A 20679-nucleotide genomic window follows, 5' to 3' on the forward strand; every position below is an offset into this window, starting at 1 on the left:
ACTTTTTATGAACTTTGATGAATATACATGCATGTATATTCCACGAACATTCATGTTAGGAATGTTCAACCATGTATATTCCCAGGATATTCCCGTAATGTTCTGTATATTTTTTGAACATTCTGGGATATTCATAGAATATCAAATGCTATCTGGGAGGCAAGGAACAAAGGACTTTATTTGCGTTTGCCTAAACTATCAACAATACTGAGTTTTGCACTAACACTATAACAGAGTTCGTCTTCGGAACAATAGCGAAATATTGCTGGAGTGATTTTTTTGCGCGATTAATGATGGAAGAACTCCGTATGACTGTGAAAGTACAGACCGTTCAATTTTTATCCATTTTAGATTGTCATTGAGCAAGTACCGTTGGAGTGAATTGGAGCAGTGAAATCCTCCACAACAGCCACTGGGAGCATGACCAATGGATGAGGACTACTTTTTAAGAGAATAAGATTCCTCATATTCCCATATAATTGATTTTGTGAGATTGTCCCGTATATTAACTTTTGCTTTGATTTCCAGTAGAACTTTTGTTGAACTAAGTTTGAATTACTTTAGGTCGACTTGCAAAATGTTACTATTAATATTTATATATTTTTTTAGTGCAATTTCCTAACCTTTTCTATCAAAGTTTATATTCTCGTATACCTGCAAGATTGTTAGTTGTATGTTATAAAAGTCAATATATTGGTTTAACGCTGTTTAGCTCAAGTGAAAATCCAGAAGTAATCCGTCGCTCTTAAGAGGCGCGGACAAAAAAAACTTTCACAAAATCCGACCTGGTTTGAATGCAGTTTTGCTCTTTAGAGACTTTTGCACAACAAATCGGACAATACTCATTTTTTCAAAAAAAATTAAATAAAAATTTCACATGCGTGTTTTGTGAGCTCAATCGATTTCTTTAGATGCCGGAAGGTCACAAATATGCATTTATAAAGTGTTTGGGTCAATAATAAGGAAGAAATCGTCCGCTAAAGATCGTGAACGCTCAAAAAACGCCTAAAATGTGTCGAAAATGTATATGATTTCGGACCTGAAACTTCCAGCATATTTTTAATTTTTTCAAAAAATCGACCTCCACCCTTAGAAAAATTTCTGCCAAAAATCAAAATTTGCAAAAATACACTACTTAATTAATTGCATGAAAAATCAGTCGGCGAAAAACGCCAAAAAACTAACTTAAATGATTTTGTCAGTCTTTGCATACATAAAGGAACAAAAGTAGCTTCGAAACCAATCACAGATTCTTGTGAGACAAATAGGCTTTACAAGAACAAAACATGTTGCCACTTCATTCATTATTTTCATTAAAACAACGCAACTGGCCTCTGTCAAAGTCTATCTTCAGTAAAACCAAAGAAAAAACATTGAACGCGCTACACCGTTTAATAACACCGCTAGTGAACATACGATCCACTAGACATGACGAAACAGAGCGTTTTCTGTTTTTGTTTTCCAATATTTAAAAAGTGTCGCTGTATCCAGATTCCACATAGAAAATCTGGTAAGTTTAATTTCGCCCCCTTTCAGAACGATTAGGTGAAGGGCACATTTTGCGATACTTTTATAGTCTTTAGATACGTATCGAGATCAACTTGGACGYATTATTGACGACATTGAACCTACCGTTAACTTTAAATGAGTTTTTCTTAGATTAACTAAAATAATTTCACCTGTTTGGGTATCCTGTTGCAATGCCGTTCTCACACTTTTGAGTTGAAATTTTCCCGGGGCGCCGCTGTCAGTCATTGTCGCTTGAGGTTATCTGCATTCGGAAAGTCCATAGCGCGCACTTTTGTCCGGTTAATGTAAGTACCGCGACACTTCAAAACACCGTTAAAGCGTTATTTGTATGTGAAATTCACTGAAAAGAACACAAAAGTGAGGCAAACAAAACCGAAAATTGCGGACCAGCGTAAAACTGTGTTCAAAGTTGACATTTGATGCTAGTGGCCTCTCTAATCCGTGCAGAAAACTACCTTTTATGAAATGCCACTAAACAAAAATCGCGAAAACATGCAATTTTATGGTTGGCCAGAATTACGGCTATTAACAAATTCTGCTATTTATTTATAGCTTGATTATTAGAATAGTTCTTTATAAGCAGGAAACTTGTTTCATGGCCGCTAGGCTAATAAAAGTTGTCAACGATAGTTTCAGTTTTCATGATATTTGACATCAAGATTTGACACCTGTCACACATTTGTTTTCATTCCAAAAGGTTTTTCAAATTTTCAGTGTCTTCATATACCCATAAAACATGAGTAACAAAAATAAGTATATACAGGTGGCCGGAAGCGCTGAGGGTATAACTAGTAGTGATAAAGTGGTACAAGAGATATTGAACACCTTCACTGATTTGAGACACTATTCCAGAGAAATTGAAAACGAACTGAAAGTTACTGAAAATCAATCAGTTAAGGTCTATATAAAGGAAAGTGAGAATATCAGCAGTTTGCATGCACAAATCACTGCATGCGACACAATATTGGAACGAATGGAAAATATGCTGATGGCATTCCAGAATGACTTGGGCAGCATCAGCAATGAAATTCTTACACTGCAACGTAAGTCGATATCAATGAGTCAAGAACTCACCAACAGGCAGGCAATTAGGGGCCAAGTTAGTCAGTTCATTGATGACATTTCGGTGCCCGAAACGCTGATTGTTGCCATTATGGATTTGCCAGTAACTGACAAAGAGTTCTTAGCTCAGCTGCAAATTCTCAGCCATAAAATAGGCTTTATTAAAGAACAGAGTTTTCGTGACACTAAGTCGTGCCAAGATGTTAAGGAAGTCCTGGAAAAGTTGCAAATAAAAGCAATGTCAAAAATCAGAATATTCCTATTAGAGCAAATATCCAAATTTAGACGGCCCATGACCAACTACCAAATACCTCAGAATGCTCTGTTAAAAAACAAGTGCCACTACGAGTTCCTGCTATTGAATGAGAGAAATACTGCAGAAGAAATCTGCCACGAGTATGTAGACACGATGAGCAAAATCTACTTTTCCTACTTCAAATCCTACGAGGGCAGAATAATGAAGTTATTGTATGAGGAAAGTACGACTAAAGACGACCTGATGGGCATTGAAGACACCGCAACAAGAGGCCTATTCAACAAAAGCCTCAAGCATAAAGCTACCGTGTTTACCATTGGCAATAGAGGCGATGTTTTAGCGCAACAGTTAGAAGCCCCCATCATAGTGCCTCATGCTGAAATTAAGAATAAAGTAAGTTCACATTTTTTTCATAAATGTTCTGTAATCTCTTCTTAGTGGTGTTTCTTGGGGAAATTCAAGCTTTTCACTCATTGATTGAAAATCACAACGTTTCCTTCCATTACATAAAATTTCACAGTTGCCAAATTCATTTTTGTATATTTTACAACAGCAATAATTTTGTTCGTACTTGATTTTTCTCTAAACAGTGTAAATTGTAAGTGTTTATGGTAAATTTCCAGTATTCGTACGAAGCAATATTTCGAAGCATTCAATATGCTTTAGTAGACAATGCATGCAGAGAGTACTTGTTTATCAGCGAATACTTTATGGTGCAAAACCAACCAGCTCTTCAGCTCTTCAACAAAATCATGGGCAAAACCGTAAATCTTCTACAGGTAACTCGCCGTGCGTTGGTGCTTGTAACGTTTTGTTGTACATCTTTATACAATTTGCAGAAGAATATTGAGCAATACATTTCCACATGCTTTGACTCGATAGCGATTTTTCTTTGCTTCCACTTGGTGTTGAGGTATAAAATAATGTGTCACAAAAGATGCGTACCAGCTCTGGACGACTACTGGGACATGATGGAAAGAGTTTTGCTACCCAGATTCGAATATATCTTGAAACTGAATATAAACAGTATTAGGGACTGTGATGTCACAAAGTTTAACTTGGAGAAAGGCCCACATTATGTAAGCTTAGGAGGTTCTGATTGAGAATGCTGCAATTATCAAGTGGGTGTTTTAGATTGCAAGGCGATATGCAGAATTTAGTGCAGCAATTGTGAGTATTAGCGAAAATTTCCCCAATGAACTGATCACAAAGTTGCTGGCCGAGCTTCAAGAAGAGGTCGAAATGTTCATATTTCGCATGGCCGGTGCTTTCACTGAACGGAAAGATCAACTGATCTTCCTCATCAATAATTACGATATGATTCTGAATATTATAATGGAAAGAACTAGGGATAATTGCAAAGAAGCTGAAACGTTCAAATCGAGATTGTCGGCAAAGAGTGGAGAATACGCCGAACAGATTTTGTTTCCACATTTCGGAGAAATGATTCAATATGTGAAGGAATGTGAACATTACTTTGAACACTCCAAGCTGGATGAGTTGAAAGCGCTGGAGTCCAAGTCATTGGATATAGTGATGAACTTTTCCGATAACTGGAAAAAGTCTTTGGAGGACTTAAATCGAGAGGTCTTGCTGTCGTTTCCAAACCTTGTCACCGGAGCCAGTTTATTGCAGTTAGCTTTAACGCAATTAGTTCAGTATTACCATCGATTCCATAAGCTGCTGGTGCCTAATATTCGATCCCAGCTGGTTAATATTCATCATATTGTGGTGGAGATGAAAAAATACAAGACGCACTTTTAAACTGTTTTATTGATTATTTTATTTATTCAGTTGTTAAATATACCGAACATTTTTTTTCAAAAAAGGGATTTTGATTTTTGCGAGTACCTGCGTGAATTGACTAAATAGTTGAATGTATGTATTTGGAAAAACCGAAATAGCAAAGCTGCAGAAAACCCGACTTCACTTTCTCTTAGCTACTTTACGTCCTCGTCCACTTTAACAGATTTTTGCTTTGATCTTTTGTTTTCGAAAAACCCACCATCAACTTTATTTTTCTAATTGTTTATTAGCAAAATTTAAATTGAAACGTCGAGTAATAAAGCTGATAGTGTTGTCGGTTTTTCCCCATCTTTGCTATTTAAATCAAATTTTGAATTGTCGATCACTCAGAAACGAAATATACATCAAAACGCTCTTTTAATTGTTCATTGTATACGTCCATAACGCTGCCAAATTGTCATAAATTTCACAGAACACCTCTGAACAGATAATCACTAGCGCATATATCCTAGCTSACTCCTTGCTTAAATGACATCAATATATAAGCCTTGCTCTATGAATGACATGCGCAAGTCAGTTTGAGGTTACATTAATCAAAACAAACTTCTATTTACCAAAACGGGTATGTATTTTAGGGCAGAGACGAGTAGACAAGACTTGTCTGATTAGGGCTCGGAATCAAACTCGATCAATTCGAGTATTCGAATATTCAAAAAGCGAATAATTATGTCTAGTCATAACTCGAAAATTCGAATACTGGAATACACCAACATTATCAAACTCACACACTTTGTATACTTTTATAAAATAAGTTATTCATATTCTWCAAGCATTTAAACAAATAGTTATATATTTACAAGCAAATGAAAAKAATTAKTTACCCTCMAGCAAATGAATATAAAATTACGTGTTTGTGTTCTGGTGACTCGCGACATCAACTTTTSCGCGGTGTTACAATTAGTGTGCCGACAAAGGCACTTTTTYATCCGTTGCGGCTTATTTAGAGTTTGATTCCGAGCCCTAATGCATACCCGTTTTAGTAAATAGAAGTTTGTTTTGATTAACGTAACCTCAAACTGACTTGCGCATGTCATTTAAGTAAGGAGTCAGTTACGATATATGCGCTAGTACAGATAACCTTTCTAATGTCAATTTTTAAGTCAAAATTAGAATCAATAACATAATAACAACATTAACTAAAGAATTCCATATACAAAACAAAATAAAATGGACTTCAACTTTAAGAACATGGTTAAAGATGCGGGAATAGCGCTGACCAGAGCTGTTCAGGTAAGGAATATTCCTGGACTTTTTTGGGGTTCCAAGTGGTTGATTTTGTGTTCGTGTGTTTTGGCCAGTTTACTGAAGAAAAATTAGGAAAGTCCGAGAAAACCGAGCTGGATGCCAACTTTGAAAACCTATGGGAACGGGCAGAAAATACGAAAAAAATCACAGAGAAAATCGTGAAAAATGCAGAAGCAGTGCTCATTCCCAATCCTGGAAACAGGATGGAAGACTACGTATTCGAAATCATCGAGAAACAGAAACCCTCGCGGCTCAGCAATTTGGAGTACTTAGGTTCGATATTGTCACGACTGAAAATATCACATTTTAAATCAACTGTACCTTCCAGGCCAGGATATGGTGGAAGCTGGCACTTCCCTAGGACCTGGAACAGCCTATGGAAGTGCCCTAATCAAAGTGGGACAATGGGAACAAAAACTGGGGCAAAATGAGCGTGATTTCATTGGCTCGGCAGGCATGTGCTTCACACAGCCGCTGAGAAAATTCCTTGACACCGAAATGAAAACCATTCTTAGAGAACAAGGAATCTTGGAAATGAAGAGGTATTTTTTATTATTGGGACATTTTGCACTTGTTTCAATGTGCATTGAACTATTGCAAAAATTTAGTTTGCCTTTTTCACTCAATTTCTTGCTCTCAGAGCAGATAACGAATAACCTTTTATACATATAAAGGCCGTTTAGCTTATCTTCGAAATAATCACTTGAGTCCTAATTACAGTGTTTTGTTTGGGATTTACCGTTATATAATTGTTTATTTCCAAATAAAAAAATATCGAACTTAATTTCAGTGAAAAAGAGTTCACTCAAGTACCCTAAACTGACTGATATTTAAAGATTTTCCATGAATAGTTCAATAACGGCCGAGCAATTTCAAGTTAACAATCTGGTATATTACCATTAGAAACTATTGCCTAAACAATGTTTTAAACCAGCGATTAGTAGTCTACTAATCTCTGTTTAAACATGGTGTTCTAGGGTATTAAATGTGTATTTAAAGTAATATTTTAAAGCACAATTGTTTAATTTTTTGGGTTTCAGGCTGGACCTTGATGCTTGTAAGAACCGGGCCCGAAAGACCAGAAGTATGTTAGGACAAGGCACTGTAAGTATTTGAAGTACTTTAATTTTCTGCAAACTCCTCACAAATCCATAGCTCTAAACCAGAGTGCTCAATACAGCAACATTTGATTACTATCACCATATTTTATACGGAATGGTTCAGATGTTGCCGTTCAACATTGAAGAAATGTATGCCTGAATCTGATTTTGATCGCTAATTTTATTGAAATCTGTCTGAAGTTATATTCAAAAGAGCCTTGATTTAACCAGACGTACAGAGAAAAGTGGAAATTATTATGAAGCCTTAAACGAACAGTTTTTGGCTTATTTCCAAAATTGTTTCCTCTAGATTCAATAAAAGTAGACAATCCGGACTTATACTCACAACAAGGAACAGGGATTATTCTCGTTCTCTATTATGTTTGATGGCAGCATCTGAAACTGCTTGTATTCGGCATGAAACATCCACTTTTTGCCAAACTACCAAGTAGGTATTTTGTTAAACACTCAAATTATGCAACACCGTCACTTACACCTTTATCTACTAAAGTAATAAATGATAAAATACCTACTTTTAAATGCTGCAAAGGGAAAGGATGATGTGCCCCCCGAAATACTATTGGAACAGGTATTTTATAAAGCTTTTACAAGTTGAATGGAGTAGTTTTCAGTAGATATGCATCATAGTTATTGTTACTAAAAGCCCATTTTGCAGGCGGAAAGAGACCTAAGAATTGCACAGTCCGAGTTTGATCGACAAACAGAAATCACCAAATTGCTGCTCGAGGGTCTTAGTTCGTCTCATGCTGCGCACTTGAGATGCTTGTATGAGTTTGTCGAAACGCAAGCTCGGTTTTACTCTCAATGTACTACGATTATGACTGATTTGCAACGAGAACTATCAAGGTACGGATGCAAATCAATTTTATCTGGATAACAATTCTGTTATAACCCAATACTAACAATAATGTGCGGTTTTTGCATCAGTTTATTTCTTCGCAGCCATCATTTCATAGCGTCAAGCATGTAAACTTTTTCAGCTCAGCTAAACCCAGTCCCATGCTCCGACTTAACAGTGAGGATTTGGAAGCGATACCTTCTAAAAATCATGATGAAACATTTACGTCTGTTCCCATTAAGTCTTCCCAAAGCAATGAGCAATAACTTCTTGATTACAGTTTACTTTGCTCGTTTAAATGCATTTTTTCGCTTCTATAAAGCTGATTTTAATTCCGAAACATGTTAGGCATCTTTTACGTATCATTTGCTTTCTTCGCTTATTTATGCAGTAAAGATTGCATGCATATTTAATGAGCAAAGTGTTTGTTCCAACTGTCATTATCATCGTAGTTTAGCCAGTAGTAACGCCCCAAACACCCCCACATTTACTATTAGCGATGACTCGTTTGAAGTTCGTGAACAGAGAGATGCTAAAGTGTTGTATGATTACGAGGCAAAAGATGCTACAGAGCTCAACCTAAAGGCCAACGAGGTAACAAGCATGTAGTTGGAGTTTTCTGTCATCTATTGCGGTCATTTTTTAGATAATTAGAGTCACGGATATTGCAGATGACGATTACATGATGGGACACAAAGACAACAAAACTGGAAAGGTTCCGAAAACGTTTCTGGAATTTGTCAATTAAACAATCAAAATACTCGCTCCATGTTACGCCATAGATTTAGTAGAAAATGCTCATTGAATTGCTCTGAAAAATTACATTGTTTTTAAGTGGCCGTTATTGTTTTAACAAGTCTCTCTTTGTAGAGTGCGGCAACAAAACTACGAAGTTTTACTGCCTCGCTGCACTCTCTCTTAATATCTTAAGCACGTCATATTTGCTCGAGTCTCAATATTGCACCAAACCAAAAATCTACGTTCTTTATTCTCCACTGTATGATAATTAGCCTTGTTCTTAGAATGCGTTTATCTAGAAGACAGCATTTGTCCTATACGAAACACGTAGTCAATTCGATGCAATAATTCATTGATTGCAAACATGTTTTAAGTAATTCGCAAAAACATCGCATTTTGTAGAGATTGTTGTCATTTTCAAACATCGAGCTGCTTATCATTGAACAGCTTTTAGAATGATCTTCTATACATGTATATTAATGCACTTTCGGGACTTAGCCAATATCCTCCTTTTCACCCAATTATTGTACTCTTCTATATAATATATGTATTGGGAAATTATCTCGACCATGTCAATAACGTTGTTGTTGTTGTTGTTATTAATAAACTTGCATACCTATAAGTTTAGGAAAAGTTAAACAAATCAGTTCACATTTTCCCAACGCGACTTCAGCATGACTGTGACAAATTTGATAATGTCAGCTCAATTCGAAATTAACCAGTACGAGCCCTGCATAAAAATGGGATGGGCGAAGAAATCAACTCAAAGAGCAAAAAGAAAGTAATCAAAGTGAGAAAGTTGCAAACAAATAATGAAAATCCCGGCCCCAGTGAAACTGTTAGTCGACATAGTTCTCACCTATCGACAGAATCTTATTCTTACAAGTTATGTAAGTTTTTTGTGGTAGTTATTCTTCTATTGGAAGTGTGTGTATCAATTTTTACTCATTTAGTTAGTCCAGACCGAATTAATGGTAGCACCGATCAGGAGGAGGAACTTCAAATTATAGACTTTGATGAATCGTCTTCATGTTCTTCAAAACACCCGATCGAATTTATGTTTCCCCATTTGTCTCAAGAGGGTGTCGATATTAATAATTTGACTAGAACTCTGCCAACCAACGACTTAACCAGGCTTTTGACGGGACACAAGGCTAATTTTTCAAATATATATAATCAAACTCGAAGAAGAAACGCAGTAAGTACTTTCATCTCAAAGCTAGTTAAAAGCAAGTTCCGGTAAATTTAATAGGAGACTGAAGTAGTAAATTCTTACGCGCTTTTCTTACTAAAACAGCAAAAAGATCATTTTTTTATATTTGAGATTGACTTCACTCCGATACTTGAAAGAATTGAAGATGAGTCATCAGTAGAGAGTATAGACAAACCGATTAAAAAATGTAAGAAAATCGACCCTCAACGCCCCAGATTAGATTCGGCAGACGCCGATGTTGAGGATAGTGATTCCGAGGAAACATAAGGCGCAAAATACGAAAAACTTTACTTTATTAACACTTAAAAAACGTACATTTAGCTTAGATTTAAACATTATTGCAGCTGCCACAGTTGAATCGGTCGACAAGAATATCAAAATGCATTTGAAACGTTTATAAATGCACATGAATTCGTTCCATTTTATGGAATACTATTTCGATATTCTTGTCTTAAAAATACCCATTCTATGGATGCGTTTCTATTTAATGGTGAATCAGTCTGTTGGTCATCAGTCAATTGCAGTACATAAAGAACAGACTGACATTTCAAGTATATAATGAGAACACATATTTATACTGGCTAAACAGTCAAACATCTGCTGCGTCTTGTCGACCAGAAAGAACATAACGATTTATTTGTGCGCTTTCAGCTGCTTTTGCTAGTAATTTTGAATGAAACTTCCTTGATAGCTCTGGATTAGTTATCAATAAACATGTGTTCTCTAAATTATTGTTAGGAATACAAAAATATCGCTGGTAGAGAATCACGTTAATTTTAAAGGGGAGTATAATTTTCAAGCAAATGTTCAAAGGCATCACAACATACAAATTTATAATGATGTTAAGACCAGGTGGTTAGTAAAATTGTGGCGAATCCCGTCAAAAATGCAGTTCTGAAAATTCCCATCTAATAGGAACTTCGTTCAAGTTCATGTGCAGGTGGTTACAACCCGCAACATACAAAAAAACGATTATAGCAAACGAATCAAAATCAAAAGGTTCAATTTTCATAAGTATTTATGTCCGAACTTTGGTGGTTGCAAGCCTGTAATTTAGGTATGAAATCTGTAATAAGCTCGTGTAGGACAGGCACCCAATAAAAAAGTTTATTTCCTGATACTCAATCGCATCCACTGAAATCATGGATTTCTTATAAATAATGCGGAGAGTGCTATTTAAAACGAAATCCTCAGAAACTGGTGGTTTTTCGCAAGTCTTCTCTTTGAATTGATGATGAGCCGTATCGCATTTTAAATAGCATTAAGACCGGATTTTCACATCGTATAAAAACGCTAACAAAAGAATTATATAAATTTACCCATATAAACTATTAACATCCATACCCAACCAACGCCAATCATTGAAATGCAAAGTTTCAACTTCTCAGTCGATTCACCGCTTTCGACGCCATGGAAGTAAAATCCGTAAACATCTAATTACGCCTCGGGGCAGCGTGAAATTGAAACTCGAATCCAACAAATGTCATTGGGACTTGATGCTAATCAGCTTCCGACTCCTGGCGCGAGCCTCTTGCCTTGTGTTGGTGTATTCGAACCATAAAACATTTGGTATCAATGTGGTGTCTCTGATCATTAATAGCTCGGAAACTCTCCTGCGGAAAAACCGATAATTTTTAGTTGAACACTGAAACTGATCAAAACCGTCAAAGGTTTCAGATTTAAGCACCCCCGTGAGCGGTTTCGAGTCTATTCGCCATCATTAGTTGTTTGACTTGTAATTTGCAAAATTCCACGTATCAATTCAAATCATGGCTCTCTCTTATCCATTTACTTATATAATTCTGATTTATTTTCCCAACTGTGTGTAATTGTTATGAAGTAAAGATTTTTAATATCGTTTATTTCATTACGTTTCGGCGAGACAACAGCGCCATCATCAGATTTAAAATTTACACAATCTCATAATTGATAAACATTAACGTCATTTAGGTCTTTGCCTAGAGCAAGACCTAAAAGGACGTTAATGTTTACCAATTATGAGATTGTGTAAATTTTAAATCTGATGATGGCGCTGTTGTCTCGCCGAAACGTAATGAAATAAACGATATTAACCATTTTTATTTCACACTTTGGCTGAGACCCAGGAAAGATAAGAAAATAATTACTTATATAAGTACGCTGTGAATGGGTAAAGTGTATTTTGTTTCTTTAGACGATTTCTTGTTCAAAGTTTCAGTTTTGATTAAATTGCAACTCATAAAATCTAAGAATGAAATTGCAGAACAGAGCAAAAGCCTCAAGTATTCTAGTTTGCATGGATATGTTTCTTCGGTCTGGAAATACACTGGACGAATGTTTGAAAACATCCAATTTCTTTCGCAAAGCATAACATCGATTCGTAGCAAAATTGAAATTTTCAACGCAGCGTTTTTATTTTAACGGAATACCAAGCATTGTTAGTTGATGGAATATTCCATGTTAGTAACGCATTTCTAAAGAATCTATTAAAGCTGATAAAGCAAACATTCCTTATCTCTGAATCCTCCTAATTGGCCAGCAAGTACTTTTGATGATAGCACTAAATTTCACCAGTTGAATAAAGCAAAACATCTCCACTCAAAAGGGGAGTGTTAATATCATACGTACACTCTCATCACTAGGAGCCTGAGATTGGCACGTTTTGAATCTCTCGACTTAAACTAATGCCTAAAAGAATGAGCGTTGAACTTACCAAGTTACAATGTGTGGAAACAGTGGAGTAAGAACTAACGAAGTGAGTGCAAACCAAGCGGTTGCAAACAGAAACCCTACGATGACGCCCCACAACACTTGCGACACTGTATGGTAGTGTAGATAAATTCGGCTGATACACACCAACACCGCTACAGTCATCGACGAAACAATGATCAGAATTTTTGAGATGTTTTCTATGATTGTGTTGTTGTTCATATGGTGCAACCTGAGAAGAAAACTCATTGTTAGAAATGTTGAATCTTTCGCCGCCACGAAGCATTTGCTCACCGTATAAAAACGAAGTACATTATGTAGCTAGCGAAAAATGATACGAATTGAGCGTGTGATGAGGGCATTCCGTATTCCACATGAACATCCTCCCTATGCAATGGCCGTTTTTCACATATCAAATGCTTCAGTATATAATTTAACGCTTCGGAACAAATAGTTCCCAGGAAAAATGTTACCTGGAATTGAAGAGAATTACTATAGATAAAACTAATAAATTGCTTTTCCATTTAAATCAAATGGATAAGGAGAAATAAAGGGTAACCTACGGTGTGCAGATCTCTCCTAAATAGTATCAATGCCACAAAACCTGCAGCTATACCAAACGGAGCTAAGCTGATCAGCGCAAACAATTTCCCAATGATGTCACCTAGAAAACAAGAATTTGCTTCTGAAAATGCGTTGCTAACATGCAATATTCTTGATATTCTATCAATATAACAATGTTAGTTATCCCATTGAAACTTGCGTAATTTCGGGGCCAAACGCGAAACGATGCGCTCAAAAATTTAAATTCTGCATCAATGCAAATGGCTTTAGGAAAGAAATTGGGATCTGCTGATGTTTTGAACTGTTTTCAAACAAAGTATATAAATAGAATCCAGATCGGGAAAAAATATCCAATCAAACCGTAACACTTGAGGCTGTTGCTCTGTCCTGTAATTGTATTATTGAGCAAATTGAAAACTAGAAAACCTCCAATATCAGTCTTTTCACAAATGAAATGATTTAAATTTGAACACAGTCAGGAATATAATAATTCTAAACACAATCAATAGCTATGGAAAGTGTTGAACTTAATGACGGAAAAGGAGTTTAATATACTGAAACTGTTCACAAATGGTCACATTTCAAGCAAGCATTTGCTTCATTCAACGAATGCAATGGAAATTGTTTCGCAATATCCAAACACTGCAGTCATCAAAAGTACTTACTTGTTGGCTAATTGAGAGGTTTGTTAACTACCGGAAGCAATTGAAATATAGCAAAAGATAAGTGATTTGAATTGATAAGTAGATGCTTTTGGTTGAGAGTCAACGCTTGATGTGGTCTTCTAGATAAAATTAACTCAATCTTTTAAAATAGAGCTTTAGTGGAGCCCTGAGAGGCATAAAGGTCTCAATCATTCCTTAATAAAACAGATCAGCGTAGTGCTGAAAATCACATATAGTTACCTTCCGGATACTCCACCAACGTCAGCGAAAGGGGCACCCATTTGTATACATTACTATCATCTGAGTACTGTATATTAGAAGCTGTTCTAGCCTCACTGTCCATTTTGCATTTTCCTTTGGAAACTTGATACGGAAAAACTAAAGTGCCGCTAAAGTTCTAAGCAGGATTCGGTGGACTTTTGGCTCACGAAACTCAACACAGGCGAGTTGCAGAGAGCCGAAGTGCTACTAATTCGGAATTTTGGAAAGTTTTTACCCTCTAGAATCTGAAGTATTCTCAAGAGCTTGTTGTGGCATGTGTCAGTTTTGAGGCAATCGTCAGCTGTTGAGCAATTATGGAGGGGCAAAACATAACCTTTGAGTTATTTGAACAGGACAGGCTCGAGCCATTTTAATGTGTTGAAAATTTCTTTAGATCAGACGACAATTATTTTGCGGGCTGATTGATTCTTGAATAGACGCGCAAAATGAGTGGTCTATTTTCTTTTAATAATGCATGCGCGACAGAGATACATATTCCGTTTGATTTTGTTCAAATAAAGTGAACATCGGGAATACTTGATTGTCGCCTGTCTAACGTCTGATTAATCACGTCAACACCTAACCGCGCTTTGCCATTTAAAACGCCAGTTTCAGGACAAATTGCAGTTTAATGCAAAACGGTTTATAGTTGCAAGGTAATTATCGTTTAATAGCGATAAATTATAGCAAAAACGCGGATTAATTTGCGCTCATTGGCAGGTTATTGCCCCTTACAAGTTTTGACGGATCTGTCAATGTTTCGGCACAAAAGTTTCGCATGTAAAATTTCAGATTTGTTCATCTTACTTAATTGTTATGCAATATTGGGCTCTGAATAGCTACCTAACAATCTTAACTATTTGGACTTTGTCTGATCAATTTATAACACCTGGCCTACCTATGGGAAGCTAAAGTCAGTGACAGAACATGATGTGACCTGCTTCTGGGATCGATAGTTGCCTCAAATAAGAAAAACTGTGTTGAAATAGTCGCGCCTGTTTTATCCAGTAGAGGTAGATAATGTTGGTGCCAATTGCCATGAGTAGACGGGTTCTGGGTACCCTACTAATACGGTAAGAACGAAAATTTCCAGTCCTTCACTGAGCTATTTTACTATTTGTTTATTCCTCGCACTTGACCTCTGACCTGGTGCAGTGTTGATATCTTTGGACCGTGTTGAAAACATGATATTTCTAGTAATTACCAGGTGATGACTCCGAATGGGCCAGCAAAAGCCATGAGCCTCTTGCACAGTGGCTTACCCCTTACCGGGTACCAGTTCACTCCAAATATGAAGGAACAAATCAGGAATGGATCCACTCAACAGCCCGATATTAAGGTCACATTAAACGAATGTAAATTAAAATCCAGTCCAAATGCAATATTGTTTGGGTATTTCATGAATAATACTCTTCCAGTGAAACTGGCCTTTGCTAAGGAAATGGGCGTCGACCATCCATTTAAGCCGTTTGCTAATGACCGCGAGCATCTTACCAAGTATCTTCCAAAATCGCAGGAAGAAATGCCTAAAAGGTCTATGCAGGACAGCTATATTGCGGCAAGCATCCCTCTATCGCAAGACACTGCTCTGCAGGAAAAATACGTTACCTTTCTCGGGTCAGTCAGGCTGGGAAGGCTGGTGGAAGATATGGATATTTTTGCTGGTAAATAGCAATAACGAATTGAATTTTTTTAGTTTTTTTTTACCATGTTGGCGGTTTTTTCATTACAATCCGCTTGGCAATTGCAGTTACTATCTGAAATTGACTTGATTTTACTGATTTTTTTGTAATTTTTAGTAATTGTAGCACGCAAACACATCCTCAATCCCCAATTACCTGACGGAGTCCATTTTCCTCAGACCTTAGTCACAGTTCTAGTGGACCGAATTGACTTCACAGAATACTTGCCCAAAGTGAGCGATCATCATTTTACTGTTAATTGCGTTCTACAGCGCCAAATTTCCTTTTAGCCAAACAAGGATATAAAAATATCTGGCCATGTGAGTTGGGCGGGGAAATCCACCCTGGAAGTGGTAGTTTGGCTCGAACAGTTTGAAGATGGAAACTGGCAGCGCATCACTAGAGCGCTATTTTTACTAGCTGCTCGAGATCCGACCAACGCTTACGCCACCATGGTGAATCCCATAGATCCGGCTAATGAAAGAGAAAAAACCATTTTGGCTGGTGGCGAGGATAGAAAGAAACGACGACTGGAGATTGGGTTTGCCCATGTATCTAAGCAAGTACCAAGTGCACAGGAACAAAAACTGCTACACAGCATGTACATAAAAACAACCGACCCCAGTGATATCAGCATGTCGAAAAGAGTTTTACCTGCGAATAGCGCTTGGATGAGCAGTAGTAAAGTGTCGAACGTGATATTGGCTCAACCTGAAGACCGCAACTTACACAACACAGTATTCGGCGGCTTCATAATGAGACACGCGACGGAACTGAGTTGGATCGCCAGCTACATGTATTGCAAGTACAGACCCAGAACGAGAAGTATGAGTGATATTTCGTTTAAACAGCCAATCGCTGTGAATTCCCTCATTCAAATGCACGCAACTGTTGTTTACACACAAATGAACTTTATACAAACAACAGTGTTTGCTCAAGTTTACAATCCTTTGTCCGGATCCACTTCAACAACCAACGCTTTCCATTTTACCTTGGAGGCTCCGGATATTGTGCCAGAAGTGATTCCACAGACGTATTACGAAGCAATGTTGTATATTGATGGACGGCGACACTTCCAAAAAGATTTGAAAGATACCCAAGGTGCTTTCGATAGCAAACTGTGATAGGTAATACTAGTTTAATGCGATTAATGGTGGTTCTAATTTTTAGGAGTCTCATAGTGGCAAGCTGCAAATAATGTGTCTAATTTATTTAAGCTGTGGTGTTATCAATTCTATCTAGCCCTGGTCGCTTTTCTGCACTAGTCGGCTTCAAACCGTTTTTATAAACAATTAATTATAGAAATAGCAATTTTTCCTACTTACATACGCAACGTGTTAAGTAAATACATGGTTATGGTACTTGTTTCATATATTTTTGCATATCTATCGGAATTACATGTTAAAGATAATGTGTTGCCTTCAGACCTCAGTGATTCAAATAATTACATGATCCCAGTTATGACCAATCTAAATATACACTCTTATATTAATGCAAGATTATCCGGGAAAACTAAGGGCAATTTAAATCCAATATTTACAATRTAAAAATCCAAATGGGGGCGTATAAATATAAAAAGCTAGAAAATGTAGAAAAATACATTAAATCCCTTAACAATCGATAAATAAATTAATTAAAACCTCGTGTCCTTCAACATACAACGTAACGACTTAAAACTAGAACACCCGTTAAATTTGCACTGTTTTTATAGAAATCTAACAACAGCAAACAGACATAGTTTATCTAATCAATAAAGAAAGCTCTTATTAATGCGCACCTAATTTCTCAAGTAGTCGACTCAGACACTATTTAAATGTGTTGAATATTTTATCGATTATCTTCAGCAATTTTTATTGGAAAATACAAAACCATATCTAGTAGTTCGACAGTGTATGTAACAGTTCGAATAAAAAAGTTTCGTTCGTTAATAATATTCGAATAAAAAAATGGTAAAACGGTAAAAAACAACGAACATTTTAATATGCGCTAATCTATTATTCCTGAGTACCTATAAATTGACACACATTTCCATACACATTTAGTGGAAATGGAAGATTCAAATTAGGAACAGAGTGACAATAGATGAAAAGTACTGTGATTTATAGCAGCTAGACAATTAAGTATAAAATGCGACATTTTTGTGTGACTAGGTTTAAGCTTATACTATATATTCGCCGAAAGTAAGTAACCCGTTTGCAGGTAAAAATATCATCAATATTAGCTTCAATTCAACAAGAAAAAGTTCCAATCTGTTAGAATCTTGATATGTTTGTACAAGTAAATATTAAATTCTTCATTTGAAGATTCAACAGACAAAAAACATAAATAAAAACCATACCTTCATTTTGAGAACAATCTAAGATAAGATCGACAAGATCCTCAATGAGTAGCGATATAAACTACAATTAAAAATGTTTTAAAAGTTTTGCTGGCAAAACACACTGTAGGCAAGTTCTGCCTAATTCGAATTCACGCAAATAGTGAATATAAGAAAGGCCAAACCTAGGTTTTAACATCTAAGAAAAAACTACCCTCTCTACAGTGTGTTTTGCCATCAAAACTTTTAAAACATTTTTTATTGTAGTTTATATCCCCTTCGCTAAAAATCGATCTCTTCAGCTCACATTTTACATTCTTAGTGACCATCAATCACTGCATTGTTTCCTTCCACTTACCAAATATCAATAGCTTTCCTTTAAAGAAATTTAATTGTCTTCCGGATCTTCGTCGTCATCAAGCTCTTCTTTGGGCCTGGTCCATTTTATCATGGTCTCCGGCGACCGGAACAGGAATATTAATTTAGCAAAGAGATCTTCTTCAAGTGCGAATTCTCGGGCTTCTCGCACAAGATACACATCCAAAGTAAGCTGGAGTATTCTGTCCACGTTCGGAAGATCTTCGAACATTATCTTGGCCACTTGTTCAGCGAATATTCCTCTTAGAATTCGGGATGCGACTAGGACTAGAGTCGTGTAGAGTCCCGCAATTCTAAAAAAACAGATAATATTTGCCGCAACTTGAAATTGTCACAATCTTTAGAAGACACTTGATTCTACTTATGCGGAATTTTCATAAAATTCCAAATAGTTCCTTACCCTGAGCCCGTGATCACGTTCAAAGTCGATGGGAATATTTTATCGCTAAGCGCATAAATCACTAGCGAATCGTCGCAACCCTCATAAGCCAGGTCTTGCAAGTAACGTTTGTAGGTGGCATCTGAGCAATCTTCCTTTAGAGTCCACCATTCGTCGTTTGCTTGTTTGGACACGTTCAAAGTCAACGTTAAATTCCTGAATATCGGATTATGGGGATCCGATTCTGAAATGATTCACCGATCATGAAAGAAACCGACGATTTCGTCTTAAATTCGGTGTTGTTACCTTCAGATTCGCTGGCTAAAATCCCTTGATAGGGCTGCGAAGTGCCCAGGTTGGTGATTTTCAGGAATTTCGGAAGAATATTCTCAAGCAGAATTCGAGCTTGAGTCCCATTAACCAGCATAATGTACAAATTCTCCCGTTCGGGCGTGCCCGGTGGTAGCGAGATCTCCACATAGTTCGATATAATCCCTGAATCTGAAGAGCTGCTTGTCTTGTGAGACACTTTGTAGTCTAGTCTCACTTTAATAGGTTTGGCTGTGAAAATCAGGCAAATTACGTCCAATCGGCCATTCAGAATAATGTTGCTGCATTAACGTACTAGAGTTTACTTCCTGCTTCATCTTCTCCTTATCAGGAGGAGAAATACTCCACACTTTGGCTGAGTCCTGGCTAAATTTAGCTGCCACAATGTCTCCAGGATCGTAGTTATTTGAAAATATTTGCACTGCTCGCTTATTGTCTCTAAATTGGTTGAGAAGATTCTGGTAGTCGATGTCATTAAATCTGGAAAACACTTGTTTCAAGCCCTAAAGGAGTCGGAAAGACTTAAGGCACATACTGGAATAAAGAATTGCTTTGCGCCGACATTTGGTAAATTGGATCATATGGCCCGATCCTCAGCTCAAGAGTAATATCGTAGGGCGGGTTACTCTCTCCTACTGCTCGCCCAAGCGAGAAAAACACCAGCGGGAACCAAATAATACCGATGATGCCCACCAACAGACCTCCACCCATCAGATATTTCACCATGTAGCCTTTTTTGGTCCCTCTAGGCTGGGGATATTCGTCTTCCATATTTCGCGAACACTACAACAAACCATCAATGCTGCTTCTTTCGTGTTGAATGCAGTCCTCGCACCTTCAACAAAAATATGTGTGAGAAAATATCCTCCATTTTCAACCAGTCGAATACGCCCATCGAAGTCTCGGTCCACATCCAATCCATGACGGCTCTTAGCTCGAACAGGAAAGGCACTAGCATAAAACCTTTGAACAGGAACATGTTAACCATGCTGTAAGCCTTGCACAGGCAATTGCCTAAAATCCTCGAAGGGTATCCACAGCGAATTTGGTACGCCGATAGTAGGAAATAAATGCATTTCACCATGTAGTACACTTGGGGCGGAATCACGGTTTTAAATTCTCTGAAACCGCACAAATCAGTTGTAAATTTTCATTGCGGATGCAAACATACTTTTCAGTCACAACTGGGAAAAGAACAAAGAACCATATATGAAGCAGAATAATTTGCGTGAATTGGAATATCAGCTTTCCCAGGATGTTTCTTCGCAAGTAAATTCCGCGATCGATTATAATCAAAGTAAATTGCAAGATCAACATGAACAGAAACATGGGTGGGACGCGGTTCTCTTCCAGGTACGCTGCAAATCCGCCGTCGCTTGTTTGCGACTGAAAACATCAGAATTAAAAGATCATTGTTTACTCCTCTCAGTCATCAAACGGCTTACCCCAAATGATGAATATCCCACAAGCAGAACAAAGAAGTTGATAAAGTCGCAGAGGAACATAAACGTGTAGACATCTGCTGCGATGCGAGCAGTGGGATCTAGAAGATGTTCAAAGAAGATCTTCACTGACTCTGCATATTTGGCTGCCCTATAAATGCACC

At 37.1% G+C, this 20679-nt stretch overlaps 6 protein-coding genes across 16 annotated transcripts in view; 4 read left to right on the forward strand and 2 right to left on the reverse strand.

Moving 5' to 3' along the window:
* The window catches only part of LOC109537476 (E3 ubiquitin-protein ligase lubel), a gene marked incomplete at its 5' end in the record, with an annotated part of 14630 nt that extends 13923 nt beyond the window's left edge, over nt 1-707 (forward strand). The window contains 1 exon segment of the mRNA XM_048665298.1: nt 352-707. Within this exon segment, the coding sequence (XP_048521255.1) occupies nt 352-381 (30 nt within the window).
* A 1472-nt stretch (nt 708-2179) lies between these two features.
* On the forward strand, nt 2180-4621 carry LOC109537521 (vacuolar protein sorting-associated protein 52 homolog). Its single transcript, XM_019904296.2, has 4 exons — nt 2180-3241; nt 3472-3627; nt 3688-3927; nt 3983-4621. Exons 1-4 carry the CDS (start codon nt 2267-2269, stop codon nt 4610-4612), a joined length of 2001 nt encoding a protein of 666 aa, XP_019759855.1. The 5' UTR covers nt 2180-2266; the 3' UTR covers nt 4613-4621.
* A 1042-nt stretch (nt 4622-5663) lies between these two features.
* LOC109537342 (endophilin-B1) lies at nt 5664-9218 on the forward strand. 2 transcript variants are annotated; one of them, XR_007281134.1, is made up of 7 exons: nt 5664-5884; nt 5953-6172; nt 6228-6441; nt 6940-7003; nt 7676-7866; nt 8001-8452; nt 8505-8607. XR_007281134.1 is itself a non-coding variant. In XM_019904005.2 (7 exons), the coding sequence occupies exons 1-7, from the start codon at nt 5822-5824 to the stop codon at nt 8604-8606; spliced, it is 996 nt and encodes a 331-aa protein (XP_019759564.1). In that variant the 5' UTR covers nt 5721-5821; the 3' UTR covers nt 8607-9218. The 2 variants fall into 2 exon arrangements, 1 of the variants encoding a protein (XP_019759564.1); XM_019904005.2 differs by having other exon boundaries at nt 5721-5884; nt 8311-8452; nt 8505-9218.
* An 867-nt stretch (nt 9219-10085) lies between these two features.
* Nucleotides 10086-14276, reverse strand: LOC109537344 (dolichyldiphosphatase 1). The gene is made up of 5 exons (XM_019904007.2): nt 13967-14276; nt 13061-13161; nt 12792-12970; nt 12502-12729; nt 10086-11422 (listed from the first exon to the last, which is right to left on the reverse strand). Exons 1-5 carry the CDS (start codon nt 14067-14069, stop codon nt 11293-11295), a joined length of 741 nt encoding a protein of 246 aa, XP_019759566.1. The 5' UTR covers nt 14070-14276; the 3' UTR covers nt 10086-11292.
* A 611-nt stretch (nt 14277-14887) lies between these two features.
* Nucleotides 14888-17043, forward strand: LOC125502377 (acyl-coenzyme A thioesterase 9, mitochondrial-like). 2 transcript variants are annotated; one of them, XM_048664969.1, is made up of 6 exons: nt 14888-15060; nt 15185-15342; nt 15406-15651; nt 15787-15902; nt 15960-16770; nt 16840-17043. In XM_048664969.1, the coding sequence occupies exons 1-6, from the start codon at nt 15008-15010 to the stop codon at nt 16848-16850; spliced, it is 1395 nt and encodes a 464-aa protein (XP_048520926.1). In that variant the 5' UTR covers nt 14888-15007; the 3' UTR covers nt 16851-17043. The 2 variants fall into 2 exon arrangements, with proteins under 2 accessions (XP_048520926.1, XP_048520925.1); XM_048664968.1 differs by having other exon boundaries at nt 15960-17043.
* The window catches only part of LOC109537339 (piezo-type mechanosensitive ion channel component), a 32858-nt gene continuing 29201 nt past the window's right edge, over nt 17023-20679 (reverse strand). For all 9 annotated transcript variants that reach the window (XM_048664961.1, XM_048664959.1, XM_048664965.1 and 6 more), the window contains 8 exons: nt 20519-20666; nt 20245-20459; nt 19909-20194; nt 19609-19856; nt 19369-19553; nt 19050-19304; nt 18765-18987; nt 17023-18657 (listed from right to left, as the gene is read on the reverse strand). In XM_048664961.1, coding sequence (XP_048520918.1) covers nt 18375-18657; nt 18765-18987; nt 19050-19304; nt 19369-19553; nt 19609-19856; nt 19909-20194; nt 20245-20459; nt 20519-20666 — 1843 coding nt within the window. In that variant the 3' untranslated portion in view covers nt 17023-18374. The remainder of the gene's footprint in view (nt 18658-18764; nt 18988-19049; nt 19305-19368; nt 19554-19608; nt 19857-19908; nt 20195-20244; nt 20460-20518; nt 20667-20679) is intronic.

This window comes from Dendroctonus ponderosae, unplaced genomic scaffold (genome assembly GCF_020466585.1).
Source record: "Dendroctonus ponderosae isolate FM_Combo_2020 unplaced genomic scaffold, Dpon_F_20191213v2 Dpon_F_20191213_3, whole genome shotgun sequence".
In the NCBI taxonomy this organism is placed as follows: Eukaryota; Metazoa; Arthropoda; class Insecta; order Coleoptera; family Curculionidae; genus Dendroctonus; species Dendroctonus ponderosae.

What these genes read in the sequence shown, in the direction of transcription:
- LOC109537344 (XM_019904007.2), bottom strand. Translation starts at nt 14,069, where the DNA reads ATGGACAGTGAGGCTAGAACAGCTTCTAATATACAGTACTCAGATGAT. An exon ending in GTTGGTGGAGTATCCGGAAG is followed by an intron (nt 13,162 to 13,966) that starts GTAACTATATGT and finishes CTTGTTTTCTAG; the next exon opens with GTGACATCATTGGGAAATTG. An exon ending in ATGTACTTCGTTTTTATACG is followed by an intron (nt 12,730 to 12,791) that starts GTGAGCAAATGC and finishes TTTTCTTCTCAG; the next exon opens with GTTGCACCATATGAACAACA.
- LOC109537342 (XM_019904005.2), top strand. Translation starts at nt 5,822, where the DNA reads ATGGACTTCAACTTTAAGAACATGGTTAAAGATGCGGGAATAGCGCTG. An exon ending in CAGCAATTTGGAGTACTTAG is followed by an intron (nt 6,173 to 6,227) that starts GTTCGATATTGT and finishes TGTACCTTCCAG; the next exon opens with GCCAGGATATGGTGGAAGCT. An exon ending in GTATGTTAGGACAAGGCACT is followed by an intron (nt 7,004 to 7,675) that starts GTAAGTATTTGA and finishes CCCATTTTGCAG; the next exon opens with GCGGAAAGAGACCTAAGAAT.
- LOC125502377 (XM_048664968.1), top strand. Translation starts at nt 15,008, where the DNA reads ATGTTGGTGCCAATTGCCATGAGTAGACGGGTTCTGGGTACCCTACTA. An exon ending in TAAGGTCACATTAAACGAAT is followed by an intron (nt 15,343 to 15,405) that starts GTAAATTAAAAT and finishes ATACTCTTCCAG; the next exon opens with TGAAACTGGCCTTTGCTAAG. An exon ending in TCACAGAATACTTGCCCAAA is followed by an intron (nt 15,903 to 15,959) that starts GTGAGCGATCAT and finishes ATTTCCTTTTAG; the next exon opens with CCAAACAAGGATATAAAAAT.
- LOC109537521 (XM_019904296.2), top strand. Translation starts at nt 2,267, where the DNA reads ATGAGTAACAAAAATAAGTATATACAGGTGGCCGGAAGCGCTGAGGGT. An exon ending in ATGCTGAAATTAAGAATAAA is followed by an intron (nt 3,242 to 3,471) that starts GTAAGTTCACAT and finishes GTAAATTTCCAG; the next exon opens with TATTCGTACGAAGCAATATT. An exon ending in AAACCGTAAATCTTCTACAG is followed by an intron (nt 3,628 to 3,687) that starts GTAACTCGCCGT and finishes TACAATTTGCAG; the next exon opens with AAGAATATTGAGCAATACAT.